This window comes from Schistocerca serialis, chromosome 5 (assembly GCF_023864345.2).
Source record: "Schistocerca serialis cubense isolate TAMUIC-IGC-003099 chromosome 5, iqSchSeri2.2, whole genome shotgun sequence".
Lineage (NCBI taxonomy): Eukaryota > Metazoa > Arthropoda > Insecta > Orthoptera > Acrididae > Schistocerca > Schistocerca serialis.
Window position 1 is genome coordinate 423,529,988 of NC_064642.1, and position 13,531 is coordinate 423,543,518.

A 13,531-nucleotide genomic window follows, 5' to 3' on the forward strand; every position below is an offset into this window, starting at 1 on the left:
ATGTTCTGCTTGTAAAATCAGCAGGTATATCTAATTCTACTGTTGTTGTCACTAGTTTCATTTGATTTTGATGGGAAAAACCTATCACTGAAATGTTCACTGTAACTCATGTTCTGCCCTACCTTTCTATTCATAATAATTTCTGCACCCATTAAGACAATTTTCTGCAGATGTTGATATTAGTATACATATTCATCTGACCAAAAATCCTGATTTCTTCATTTCGTTTTACTACCACAACTATATCTAGACAGAAACTTTCCATTTCTCTCTTCAGATTTTCTAGCTTCCCAACCACATTCAGACTTCTGACATTTCATGCTCCAACTCTTGGTATGTTACCCTTCCATTAGTTATTCCATCTTTTTCTCATGACACCTCTCCCTTAGCAGTCCCATCTGGAAGATCTTAATGGGGAACTAAACCAGAATTTTTGATAATGGAGATCACGATGACACTTTTTCAATAACAGGCTACATGTCCTGTGGGTACACATTATGTGTTGTTAATGAAGTGGTTTCCACTGTCTTCTGCATTGTGATCCCATTGAACATTGCTGATTCCTCCACCTTTTACGGGCACCCAGGTACAAGAGGGTGCACCAAAACAGTCTGCTCTCCTGTCCTCCTCGACAAGACTGTCCACAGAATGGGTGAGACTCCTTAATACCAGAAGTCATTGGTTTCCATTTTTATTGATTTTTATTCAAAATTTAAGCAGTGGCCGCATTCAACCCTGAGATCTAGGATGTTATGGTTCTAGTAAAAGAAATTATACATAGACCACAGCAAATAGTGCTTGTAATGAGTAGTGATAATTAATATGTTCATTTTTATTACATTTAAGCCATCATGCTATTTAGTATTTTGTAAATGCCCAGCATGCAGCTACACACACACACACACACACACACACACACACACACACACACACACACACACTTACTTCATTCATCTTGATATGTGTGACTGAGTAAGGAAAGAGCCTACTTACTTTATTTTTGTCAATATAGTAGTAATACATGTACATAATACCTAAACAGAGCACCAGTAGCTTATTTTTCATAGAAGTGGTGTTTTTATGCATAATAGAAAAATGTTATCGAACACAGTGTATTAAAGATTGTTACAACAACAACACGGACAGAAAAAATACCATTTTATTATTCACAGAACAAAAATTGTGGCAATGTCTGACTTCTATAAGTTGCATGATGTCATGTCCTCTGCACCTGAATGTGGAATTTGCATGCTGGCATTGACTGGACTTCAGCTGTCACCATACTATTGATACCAAGATTAGACAAAGCACCACGTATCAGTCCACAAGTGAATGCTACATACTGTAAAGAAAACATTGATTTATGAAATAAACCAACATTTTTTCCCTAAAAGCATCATACTATAATGGAACAATTTAAATCACAGAAATGAAGTAATTGTGGATTTTTAATCAAAGTGTAAAAAAATGCTAACTACTATTACTTGCAATATCAAAGATTTTCAGATAGCAAACAATGACTGTGTAATAGTCCATATAATATTAACCGTAATTATCATTAAGGAAACTATGGGCTTACAAAATAAAAGGGCATTGGCATACAAAATTTCATTGTTTGCTTTAACTCTATTTAGTGAGATTACATAACAATGTAGATATTTTATAGCTGGACACACTTGTAATTTGTGTACATACCCTAGGAGCTAGTTCAAGATACTGGCGACCTGTTGACAGTCTAGTTAGAAATCGGAATGCATTATCTTGGAGTACATATACACCTTGATGATTGGTCCTTAGATTATCAATCTGTTTCTTATTGATGGATGACCAAAAATCAGTACATATAAATTTCATGGTATCAAGTTCATCTTTGAACCGTGGCCACTCTTTTGTTAACCTGTTTTAAAGTAAACAGGAATATTAGTTTAGAATCAGAAATCGCCTTCTCAAAATTATAACTATACAAGGTTAAAAAATAATCCAAATCCAACTACTACAAGTGGAAAATAGAACTTCTCAGTAGCCTGTAGTAAAGTAACTCCCCCCCCCACACACACACAGCACAATACAGACTTGGGCAGGGGGTGGAGGGTGGGGAGATGAGTGCAGGCAGGAACACTGGAGAATAAAAATTATTGGTACAGCTCCAATATGACACACACATTCCTTTAGATGATACAATCCCATATTTTTATTTGAGAAGTATACCGTAAACCCACTTCTGCACATTGTACTTCTTTGAAGTTCTAGTACTTTTCTCACATACCTCCCTTGAGGCAAAAGTTAGGAGTACAGAGGCTTCTTTACTTACTCTATCCTTTGAATGAGATTCAACAACAGTCCCCAATGTTACCTGTAATTTTTTTCTGATTTTCTAAAGGAAGCAGATCAGTTATCAACCAGATATTGTCAAGAAGTGAAACACAAGCTCAGATTGGGAAGGAAATCAGTCATGTCCCCAAAGAAAATGCTCTGTATACACCTTAAGCAATTTAGGGAAACCACAAAAAAATCTGAATACAGGTGGCCAGATCTGAATTACTATTCTTGGATTTTTTCGAAGTTTTGTTTGTTGTTAGCATTTTACTGTTAACTTTCATACTGCCTTGAACTCTACACTGCAGAGCAGCCAGTGTGAGGACTGTGAAGTGACCATCACTTCTTCCACCCTTCACATTACTTTCTTCTATAACTCATCATGATTAGCTTTTCCTTCAGCCCATGAATATAAGCAGAATTTGTTATCACATCATTACTACTTTGCCTCCAAAACAGTGTCATATAGAAATAATGCTTACATTTATAGCTAACATGGCATTGTGGGGTTACACCGCAGTTTGTTCACTTGGCACTGCTTTTTTATATCCATCTGTGGAACTACAACTGCTGTTTCTCATAGAGTATTGTTTGTCTGCAATGGGTGTGGACAGACATCAAAGTAAACAGTACTACTTGCTCAAAGAATTGCAATTTCTGCTAACTGACAGCTCAAATGAAAATGCAACAGTTGAGGAAGCATGCAGAATATGTGGAAGGGAATACGCCCTTACTAGCTACCCCAACTGCCAGTTTCAATGATCCCAAATATAGCTGTCCATGCTAACTATTTATTGTTAAGTTCTGTTTACCTTTTCTCTTTTCCTAAAAGATCTTAACTCCAAGTTTCAAAAGCCAAAAGTCTTTAATTTCTGTGTGACAGTCCATCTGCTGCATTTGATTAAGGAGTTAACTATTCTGTGTTTACACTTCATTGTGCACTATCCTTTTCTACAGAAAGAATAATATTGAAAAAGTATTGTGTTTTATATGATCCAGCAATTTGAAAATTTGTCACTTTCAAAATCACAAAGAACCATTTCCAATCAACAAACAGCCACTGAAATAAAAATTAATGATGATCTGACAAAGTTATTCACTACATTCTGGTGAATTTCTATTAAGCTGCTCAGCACTTCACTCTAAATTTGCACAAGTTTTCTATCAGCGAGTACCTATTTCAGAAAACTATTTAAAAACAATAAATACCTGATATAGCCTTAAACAGAATATTTACCATGAGATGCACATTTTTTGATGGGAAGGAAACCAAATGGTCTCTTATGTAAACTGTGGCCTCTCAGGCAAGAAAATACATCCCCAGTGTGCACCAGTTTAGAATACTCAGTCCTTAAGCAATTTAAACAAAGAAATACTCACCCTTCAAACAAAGAATATTTAAAGGCAATCAATGTAAAAGTAATCATCTTGTGGCTTGGTATTTCATGGCCATTTACAGACCACCTGAAGCTTTTTTTTTAAGCACACAAAAGAATTTCTGTGTCTACTACATCACAAAGCAGACCGTGGGTATGTTAAACTGACTAAAATTGCAGTGTGGCTGCATTGTGGGGTTTTAAGGTACTAAACTACTATGGTCGTTCAATTTTAAAACAGAAAGGAAAGTAGGAACTGGTGAGGGGTTGGGGTGGGGTGGGGGCTAATAAGAAAACTGGCATACGATTGCAATATAGGGTTTTAAGGGACCAAACTACTATGGGTAGTCAAATTTAAAACAGAAAGAAAAGGAGCGGGGGGTAAAGAGAAAATTGGTATAAGACAACCATCAGCCACAAGAAGGGTTAAGAATATATTAATAGTAAGGAGGACGGGCGGGGGGGGGGGGGGGGGGGGGGGGAACTGAAAAATGAGAGATTACAGGGGTAGCTGTCAGCTGAGAAGAATTTGTAGCCCATCATGGCTTGTCATGCAGCAGAACGCACACTCCCAACTGACCAGGCTACCGCACATACTTACCAGGTCAACAGAGTCAACAAGTCAGGTATCTCATAGTGGTACTAAAACATTTTTTACAAAGAAATTAAGACTCGGAGTAATATTAAAATTGAGTTGGGATGTCAAGAGCCAAACCAGCCATCCAATTGGGGGGAGTGGCAGCCACACGTCCCCTGGTGCTAAAAATGAAGCAGAAGGTGAACCTTCTCCTTCATTTGACAGCCAGTAAGACAATAATATGAAGGTTTTGAAAAACATATACAGTCTACTCTGACAGATAATATTTAAAATCTGATTTGCTGTCTGGACATTATCAGCCACATTTCAAGAGTGTCTCAGCCACTGCAAAGCTCACCGTGTGATAGCAAAGATGGGGCAATGCCACAAAATATGACAGTCTGTCAGGGGAGCACCACAAATATTACCTAGTGGGGCAATTTGTCGTATGATATATCCAGAGATCAGATTGGTGTGACCAATATGGAGGCAGCAGAAGATTGTGAATTCATAGTGAGATAGACAAAAGGGTGATGCAAATTACTTGTAAATTCTTTTATAGTCCGAACTTAGGTTATGGCAGTGATGCTCCATTCTCTGTTCCACACCGCTATGAGTCTGATGTATGTATGTCAGATCCCAGTACGCTTATTTTCAGAGCATCCTTCCCGATGGCCTCCTTGGTGAGCTGAGCCACGAGTTATTTCCTCGTGATCCTAACATGACATGGAGAACCAGAAGACTACCACCATCTTCCCATTATTGTGAACGTCTCTGAGGAGATCTTGTATATGCTAGGAACAACAGTGAGTTACAGTCTATAAGCTGCTCTATGGTGTCACTGCAGATTAGGAAAGTCCACATGATTGGATGCAGATGTAGTAAAGGCCACATTTTCCATCAGTTCTAACATCCACTACATAACTGGGGTGTTATTCAAATTTCTGACCAATACCACTTTCCCGAAAGTCTTACTTGTTTTTCATGAAATGGGGCACTGAAATGGAAATTCTGGATGGCTACAAACGTGTGGTCTAGCTAAGGAGTAATTGGTAGTGTCCGATTCATAAAGGGGGGAATCCTTTCCTCTACCAGTGGAGGCCGACCACATACCTCATCCAGAACATAGTTGTCATGAGACCGATATCCCACAATGGTATATCAGGACTAGGGTCACAATGCTAATGGCACTGTTGATCCATAGGCCAGACTTTCATAATATGAACATGATAAATAGTCAGCGCCACAGGAGATGTTTCTGAGACAACTTAGGATATTAAGTTTTAACTGTTATGTCCATTTAAGCTGTCATGTATGGGGTAACTCAGTTCAATAGTCATCAAATATGAGTCCTAAGGAGTAAAGTGTCTTGACCGTACTGAACAGCTCATTATGTAGGTATACACTAGTGTGCCCAGCCTACCAAGTTTCCTGCACTCGCTTTTGCCATGCTTCTGATAGGCAGCCCACAGTGTGTTTATATGACTGTCATGTTCCAGGACTTGTCTTTACTGTAATGTAGACTTCTTAAGTCATGCTATTGGCACAACTCTGTGCAGATTTGTTATGAAGATTGTTAGATGTTTAACCTGATGATATTATTTTGAACAAAATCAGTTGTGACACAACAAACACTTACCAATACAGCTGTGGCAGTTTCTTATTAATATTAGCATATTAATCTACACTCTTTAATGGGCAAACTGTGTGGATACTGCTTTAACACGTTAACTGAAAGAGTTCCCTGCTTTTAAAGGAAATATTTTGATCTGTATTTACCAAGTTATAGTTCCTATCACTGCATGGTTATTGATTGTGTAATTATTTGGCAGCACAGCTGCTATTTTTTCCAGAAAAAATAACTCCCACTCTGACTCCATGGCAAAACCAAATAAGACCTTGATTTAATGGTAGTATACAATATTTTGTCAGAGAGCAAACTCAGCAGTTCAACAGCCATGACTTTCAAGTCTGCTTCATGATCCAGGTAATTTGGGTTTCTTGTATCATCTGTACAATCATCTCACTACTAACTCCCTATATCTGTCACCCACCCATTCCCTGACATCCATTATATTTTTTTCTCTCTCTTTTGTCCTATACCATTAGTCTACTTCCCTACTACTTGCTTCTTTATTCCTTTCCCCTCTAACTGCCTACCTCAGTTACATCATGATTGTAGTTACAGTTGCCACTGTTATTAAGCAGCAAGAAGCAAGTTGGTAAGAAATACATAGTTTCCTAGCTTTTCAAAGCTGACATTTCATTTTCTTGTTTCTCTTTGTTTCTTTGTACCCACAATGAATTTTTCTTTGGCATAACATTTTTTAAATTAAACGTGAACATTAAAAATGCCTTAATCAATAAGTAGACCCAACATTATACGACCATGAGTAATTTTTCAAATTTGAAGGCATGGTTCTATTTCCAGTTTTTTGATGACATAAGTCAAGAACAACTCAGTTGAAAACATAACAGCTAAGATAAAGTAGTAAAAAAATTATTGTTTCACATCACAGAGAGAGTGCTAGTACTGAAGCTAACCCAGCTCTTTGGAGAGGAACTGAAATATATTGAGAGCACAATTTAAAATTTAGCAAATACTGCACAATGTCCCAAGAGAGCGATTTGTTTTACTATAATGACAATCATTACTTAAAAAATCAACAACAGAATAAAAATGGGGTAATGTAAACACTAGAGCTTCACCAGCTCCCAAAATCAGACTATGCACAGTACACACAAAGCAACTGATTCTCTAGTGCCAGTTCTCAAATAGCATGGAAGTCCAGAAGGAAAAACAATTTCCCTCTGACTACAGGGTATTCAGGATAGATATTACTGTCATACAATACGTTTGTTTAATTAAGTAACTCTCAGTTCTACATACCACACAACACACCTGCTGCTTGACTTAAAAAGCAGCTGCACACAACAGATTTATCATCATCCCTTTGAAAACAAAGACGGACTAAAATTGTCACATAAACTGTGCAAACAAATACAGTCAGAAAAAATGCCTAAAATTTTCTGGAGAAGTAATAAAATCAAGCCACAAACATTCTGCTTTTATGTGACGTTACTGTGAGGAACATGTCCCTTATACAGTGCCATACATGAAAATCAGAAAGTGGCCAGCTATACGAGAAATTTATGTGTTCCATTTGCAATAATTCAAGGCATGTTGAAGAAGGGGGATTGCATCCAGAAAGAATCACACATTGCGACACGATAAAGATAATCAGTGTTGGCATTTTAATCACAAAAATACTTGCTTGGGTCACACAAATATTATGTTCTGATCAGCTAAGGAGAGAACCATGCTTTTATTGCACATAGAAAGAGGGTAATAGGAAATTATGTAGTATGCCTCCATAAAAAAAACTATGCTATTAAGGAAAGCTAATTACTGATCATGCTAATTAATAAAGAAAGTAATGTAGAGGTTTAATGTGCTGAAGACAGTTGAATGATTAAAGACAAAGCACAAGCTAGGATTTGAAAACAAATAGGTCACACCCTTTCATAGTAATCCTCTAAGCATTAGCAAAATCACAGAAAATCAAAATTTGAATGGCCAGACAGGGATCTGAGTTGCTGTAGGCCTAACTCTCAAATATAAGTCCATGCTAATTAACTGTACCGGTAGTGATGGGAGGAGAGAATTCTTCTTGTCAACTGAGTTAATGGCAATATATTGTACTGCTCTGAAACAGACTATACTACAGAAACAGCAACGCTGTGGCAATTGCCAATAGTAAGAAAAATGAATTTAGACACTAAGAGGACTAAAAATTTGTATAATTTCCAGAAAATAAATTTACATTTTCTACAGGCAGTGCTCAGAAAAATTAAGAATAAATTGGATGGGAGGTTAAGTTTAAATGAATGCTGACGAAGGAAAATGTGGGAAGGAATAATGACAATATTATGGAAAAGAGAGGTTGCACCTCACCATCCATGTGTGAGAGCATTGCATTTGTGTGAATATATTGATTGATTTTAACAAGAGAGTTAAAACAGCTTAGGTCTAACCCGCCACTGCCCGCACCAAAACTAGGTTTATTGTGCGCTATCGCTCCCTGTATCTCTAGGAAAGCCAACCAGTGCCCTTAAATAGTGCAAGAAGTCTCTCTACCAGTTTTTTGTTAGACACAATTTCTTCAGGTCTAGTTGTCCCGAAGTTTCTGTATCTTTTACTCTCAAATTCCATGCATTCAAAGATTAGGTGTGATGCAGTTTCTTCACCTTCATCACAGATCCTACATTTAGGGTCCTCTTCCATTATAGCCATTCTGTGTAGGTGTTTTTTGAAGTTCCCATGGCTGGTCATCAGTCTAGTCATGAGTTTGATCTCTTTCCTGTTCAATCCCAGGATTACAGAGCTTCTTTTAAAACATGGCTTGGGCATCATTACCTTACCATGTTTTTGTTTATGGACCTTGGTCCAATATCCTACATGCTGTTTCGTAAGCCAGTTCCGTAGTTCTAATTTGTTCATAGCCTTGGTGGTAGTCAAGACAGGTTCTGGTCCAATAAATCGAGTTGTTGGCCCCATCCTACCCAATCTATCGGCTTGTTCATTGCCACAGATCCCTGAGTGGCCAGGGACCCACACTAGGTACACCCTATTGCTTCCTCCCTAGCTCCACCAGAGCCCTGTGGCAATCTGCAACAATCTTAGATCTTGTTGCAGGAACTGCCAATGATTTTAGGGCTGCCCAAATAGATGTAGATGCTACGGTCATTGAAGCACCTACTCATATTCTCCTCCACACATGCCCTGGTGTGAATATATACATGTGTGTGTGTTTTTTTGTCTAATACAGAAGAAGGCTTTTTGTCCAAAAGTTTACTTGTTTAGAATTCTTTTTGTTGTGCCTGTCTGCAACTCAATATTTACATATAGGGTGAATAGCAATCTATCTTTTTCATAATGTTGCCTTGAATGTTGACTAAGTAGCAGTAGACAAGGAATTTAAAGTGATTGTGTGGTCACTAAATCTGCAAGTACAATCAGTTGGGATGGACAAACTCAAGATTGAAAAGGAAGGGGGGAGGGAGACGGAGAGAGAGGGAGAATGAAAAGAAATTGGAGTGGAGAAGTTGACTGAGAAAATTGAAAAGAATAGATTAAAATGGTTTGGGCATGTGAAGGGGATGGGAGAGGGAAGAATACCAAGAAGACTTGTGGACCGAGAACAAGATGGACTGATACAATAAAGGTGAGTTTAAGGAGGAGAAATCTGCTATGGAACCAAACAGTGGAAGAAGCATGGTGGAAACACCGAGTAAAGTGGCGAAGTACCATTGATACCCCAACCCGACCAGATGTTGGACTGAGGGGAAATGAAGATGAATGTATTGTGGGACAAATTATGATTCACAGTTACAAAAATTTGGACGAATACATACATAGTTAGAAATGATACATCCCCAGCGTTTACTAGTATTGTCACCAAAAGCCCCTAATAGCAATTGCAAGTGTTGCAAAATAGGTTTAAAACAAAGTGTACATTCTACAGATGTCGAATGCAGCACATTTTACTATTACTGAGGTAATTCATGAAGTGTTCAATGTTGTTTTAAGGGTCTCCTATTACAAAGTCTCTCAAGTGTGCAAGGGAAGCAAGATAACCATTACTCATCATATTAATGTAAATTAAAGTATACCTCTTCCTCCATCCTGTATATGTGTAGCACAGTATCAAGGCCATTTTAAGGTTCCAGCAACACATGACACCATTTGGAACAATACAGCTGTAAGGTTTCTAGATAGATCTTGTTATTATTGGTAGCAGCTACTTGGAAAGCCAAGCTGAGTATTGCCTCAAAAGCATACAAAATGTTCTGAGAATACAAAAATGTCTTCAACTCTACGTGATTTACCAAGTTCTAAAAGCTTGCGTGTGATGACTTACACTTTACATTTGTAATCTTGCCCTTACTTCTGCTCTTCTTCACCCAAAATATATTTCTGCTGCCTCTAATTATATGATTTGTTACATAACATCAGAAAATCTGCAGGTAAGGTCATTACTTTAATTACAGGAATCAAGTTGGATCTTATCAGTTTTCAATTTAATCCAAACACTGCCATCTGACACCACATGACAAAAACATTGAAATGCTATATTGGTCTTAAAAATACCTAAGTTTATGAGTACAGACCTACTGTCAAAGAATCAAAACTGGAAGCATTTAATTCATACAAGTACTGAACTAATGATTTGATCACCTACAGTTCAATTAAAGCCAAAATAACTGGCAGAATTTCGAACAATTTTAGAATATTATTAACTTGAGTCTGTGCAGAAAAATAACTTGTACAAAGGTGTAAAAAGCTACCATTCTCCCCTCACTTCGTAGGTACATTTATTAAGACGGTTCTGTGACATACGGGTCAACGGAAGAAATTAACATCACAATACTTTGGAGAACATATCTAGGCGTGTAGAGAACTTCAAATTTTTGCACAATCTCGAAAATTCATAAAAAAAGACGACGGGATGCACATCTATTTCATATCGTACATTTTTTACATTATCATGACCGTCCGAAGTTTACGTGAACTGGAAGAACCAGCGTCATAAAAGCTAGTTGCTGCACTAGCACAAACGCCTAGGCTAGCACATAGTTTACGGATAATATATCTAATTTACACGGGTAATCCATTAGAATTTTACACATTATACCCAGTGCTTTAAGAACTATATCATAGCATAAACTACAAGGCACTGAATTTTTCGGTAAGCTATCACAAACATGATTTTTCATGACGCATCATTCGTGTGTGTTTCACATTTTGCACTGAGCTGTTACCCAGCAGTTTTCTCGACAAATGACACTTAACTCTGCGTTCACGCACCTTTCAATAATTCTATATCCTGACGAAAATCCAATGTATTCCAATGTTGACAGGTCCGATGCCTAGAAGAAATTAATTGTTACACTATGCTGTCATCAAAACACATTTTGTTATCACCAGAATTATATCACTCTTCTACCTGTTTATCTTTCTCGCAATCTTTGAAAGCATAGGCGACGAGTTCCGAGTGAAGGTATTCGAACAACGCTTCGTCTGCCATACTCTTCTTTAATATAAACAGTTAATGTGTATGTAACGATGAACTTAACCAAACATCTCTTCTCTCACTGACATTTTCAAAACAGACACTTGATAGTCTTTGGTTATAGGTTAGAAGAGTAGGAATGTCTATGGAGTGAGGCAGCGAGAATTGGCGCAGAATGAGATTTCTGGTTGGTTGGTTCGGCGGAGGGGACCAGACAGCGCGATCATCGGTCCCATCGGATAAGAGAAGGAAGTCGGCCGTGCCCGTTCAAAGGAACCATCCCGGTGTTTGCGTGAAGCGATTTACTGAAGTCACCGAAAACGTAAATCAGGATCGCCGGACGCGGTTTTAACCGTCGTCCTCCTGAATTTTTTTCGACACTGGGACAAGAAGTGACAGGAAACATTAATACTTTGTTAGGTTTTCTACTGCACTTATTCAAGTTATCGAATTTCTGTTCTAATTAATTACGTTACAATGACGCTGTAAATGGTGCCAAACTGTCACGATAAAAAACACATTTGGAACTTCTTCCTGTTACAGCAAATACGTTAAGTGATTTGCACTATCTGCTTGTTCATTATTATTTTCAATTTTTCGTCATTTACCCTTCTGGATTTTCTAGACAAGTAAAATATCTATAATATTTTTCGCCATCTCATCAGAAAAGTAAAAAAAAAAAATCTATGCTTGAATTTTGGAGTAACTGAAGAAGTGGCATCCACAATTTTTTTAGGTTTTCTAATTACTTACATTACAATTACACTGTATAGAAATCTGTCTTACGCAGAAATACTTATATACACACAAGATTACGAGAACCTGTGTAAAATGGAGGAAATTAATCAAACTGTCATGTACGAATATTATATCCATATGAACAGAGCACCAATATGTATACACTGACTGGCAGTTTACTCAAACACACTTGCAAATTTATCCAGCAGTCGTCTTGAAAAACAATGGCCATAAAATTATATCTACAGTACAAGACTTTATGATATTGTGTCTCACAAAAAGTGTGGTAATATCTAAATTGCTGTGGCGCCACTCAAGCGACGCCACTTTTATCCATGCCACAAAAGTTAAAGTTGCTTTAATTTTGTCATAGCACTTGTCTTCACCCACCACCAATTATCATCTTTTGACCCTCATCTTGTGTCTCAATCTCAAAGCACTGTCACAATATTTTCATTTTTATGTCAACAATTTTTCCATGTGTGTATCAACAACTGTACAGTTTACTGAACTGTAAATGAAGCGAACTTGTTCATGGAAAAACAAAAAAAGAGCGCTACAAATGCAGTAGTTTGAGCATTGCTTGAAATTGTGGAGCATATGTAGGAACATGTCCCCACATGTGATTTATTTTTTGCAAAATCTAAAATAAGCATTTACAATGCCTACATCAGTGAATATAACAAAGAGTTAAAATCCTGTAACAGTCAATTTACACTGGGTATCATGTCACCATGTCATCACATTGGATGCACTTACACTGTATGTCACACCACATTAAGTCAGTTCGTGTCATGTGATCTCAACTTGCTTGGTTGTCCTCAACTGTTTGCTGTCTAAAACAAAAAAAGAAGGAAGTAATAAAACAGATGTAGTTTAATAACTGATTTCAACCATGGAAACTAATGTAAGAACAATGAAATGCACTATGGAGGATGAGTTAATGGCTGTGTATTGGGAGGAAATGAACTTTTGTGTGTGAGTGGGGGGGGGGGGGGGGGGGGGGGATGGCAGGAGGGCATGTGCTCATCAAGGTACAATGACAGCTCTTATTAAAACTTCACTCCCAAGAAACCTTGATGGTGCCTTGATATTACACATCTGGAAGAAATTGTATTTAAATTAAAGAACATTGTGCAGTAGTGACCAATCAGACAGCACACTGCAGCTGTTAAGACATTGGCTTCACATTCAGGAGGATACAGTTTGCTCTGTCTGGCCGTCCTGATTTAGGATTTCTGTGGTTTTCCGAAAACAGCTTAGACAAATGGAAGATTTTTTCGTCTAAACCATGTCTGACATTTGTCTCATCTTCATAGACCCATATTTATATGAGTCCTGGGTGAAAATAAAGAAGTACATGGAGTTGTGATGGATGTGATGCTTCATTAAACTTAATGAATGGTGCACTTTATGTAGCAACATGGATATGCAACAACAACAACAACAAA

The 13,531-nt window shown here is 37.6% G+C and overlaps 1 protein-coding gene across 1 annotated transcript; it reads right to left on the bottom strand.

Moving 5' to 3' along the window:
• Positions 1-1,096: 1,096 nt before the first annotated feature.
• On the bottom strand, positions 1,097-11,463 carry LOC126480827 (trafficking protein particle complex subunit 6b). The gene is made up of 4 exons (XM_050104167.1): positions 11,277-11,463; positions 11,138-11,199; positions 1,696-1,897; positions 1,097-1,342 (listed from the first exon to the last, which is right to left on the bottom strand). Exons 1-4 carry the CDS (start codon positions 11,355-11,357, stop codon positions 1,217-1,219), a joined length of 471 nt encoding a protein of 156 aa, XP_049960124.1. The 5' UTR covers positions 11,358-11,463; the 3' UTR covers positions 1,097-1,216.
• Between the last annotated feature and the right edge of the window lie 2,068 nt (positions 11,464-13,531).

What these genes read in the sequence shown, in the direction of transcription:
- LOC126480827 (XM_050104167.1), bottom strand. Translation starts at nt 11,357, where the DNA reads ATGGCAGACGAAGCGTTGTTCGAATACCTTCACTCGGAACTCGTCGCC. An exon ending in ATTGCGAGAAAGATAAACAG is followed by an intron (nt 11,200 to 11,276) that starts GTAGAAGAGTGA and finishes AATTTCTTCTAG; the next exon opens with GCATCGGACCTGTCAACATT. An exon ending in ATCTTGAACTAGCTCCTAGG is followed by an intron (nt 1,343 to 1,695) that starts GTATGTACACAA and finishes TTTTCTTTACAG; the next exon opens with TATGTAGCATTCACTTGTGG.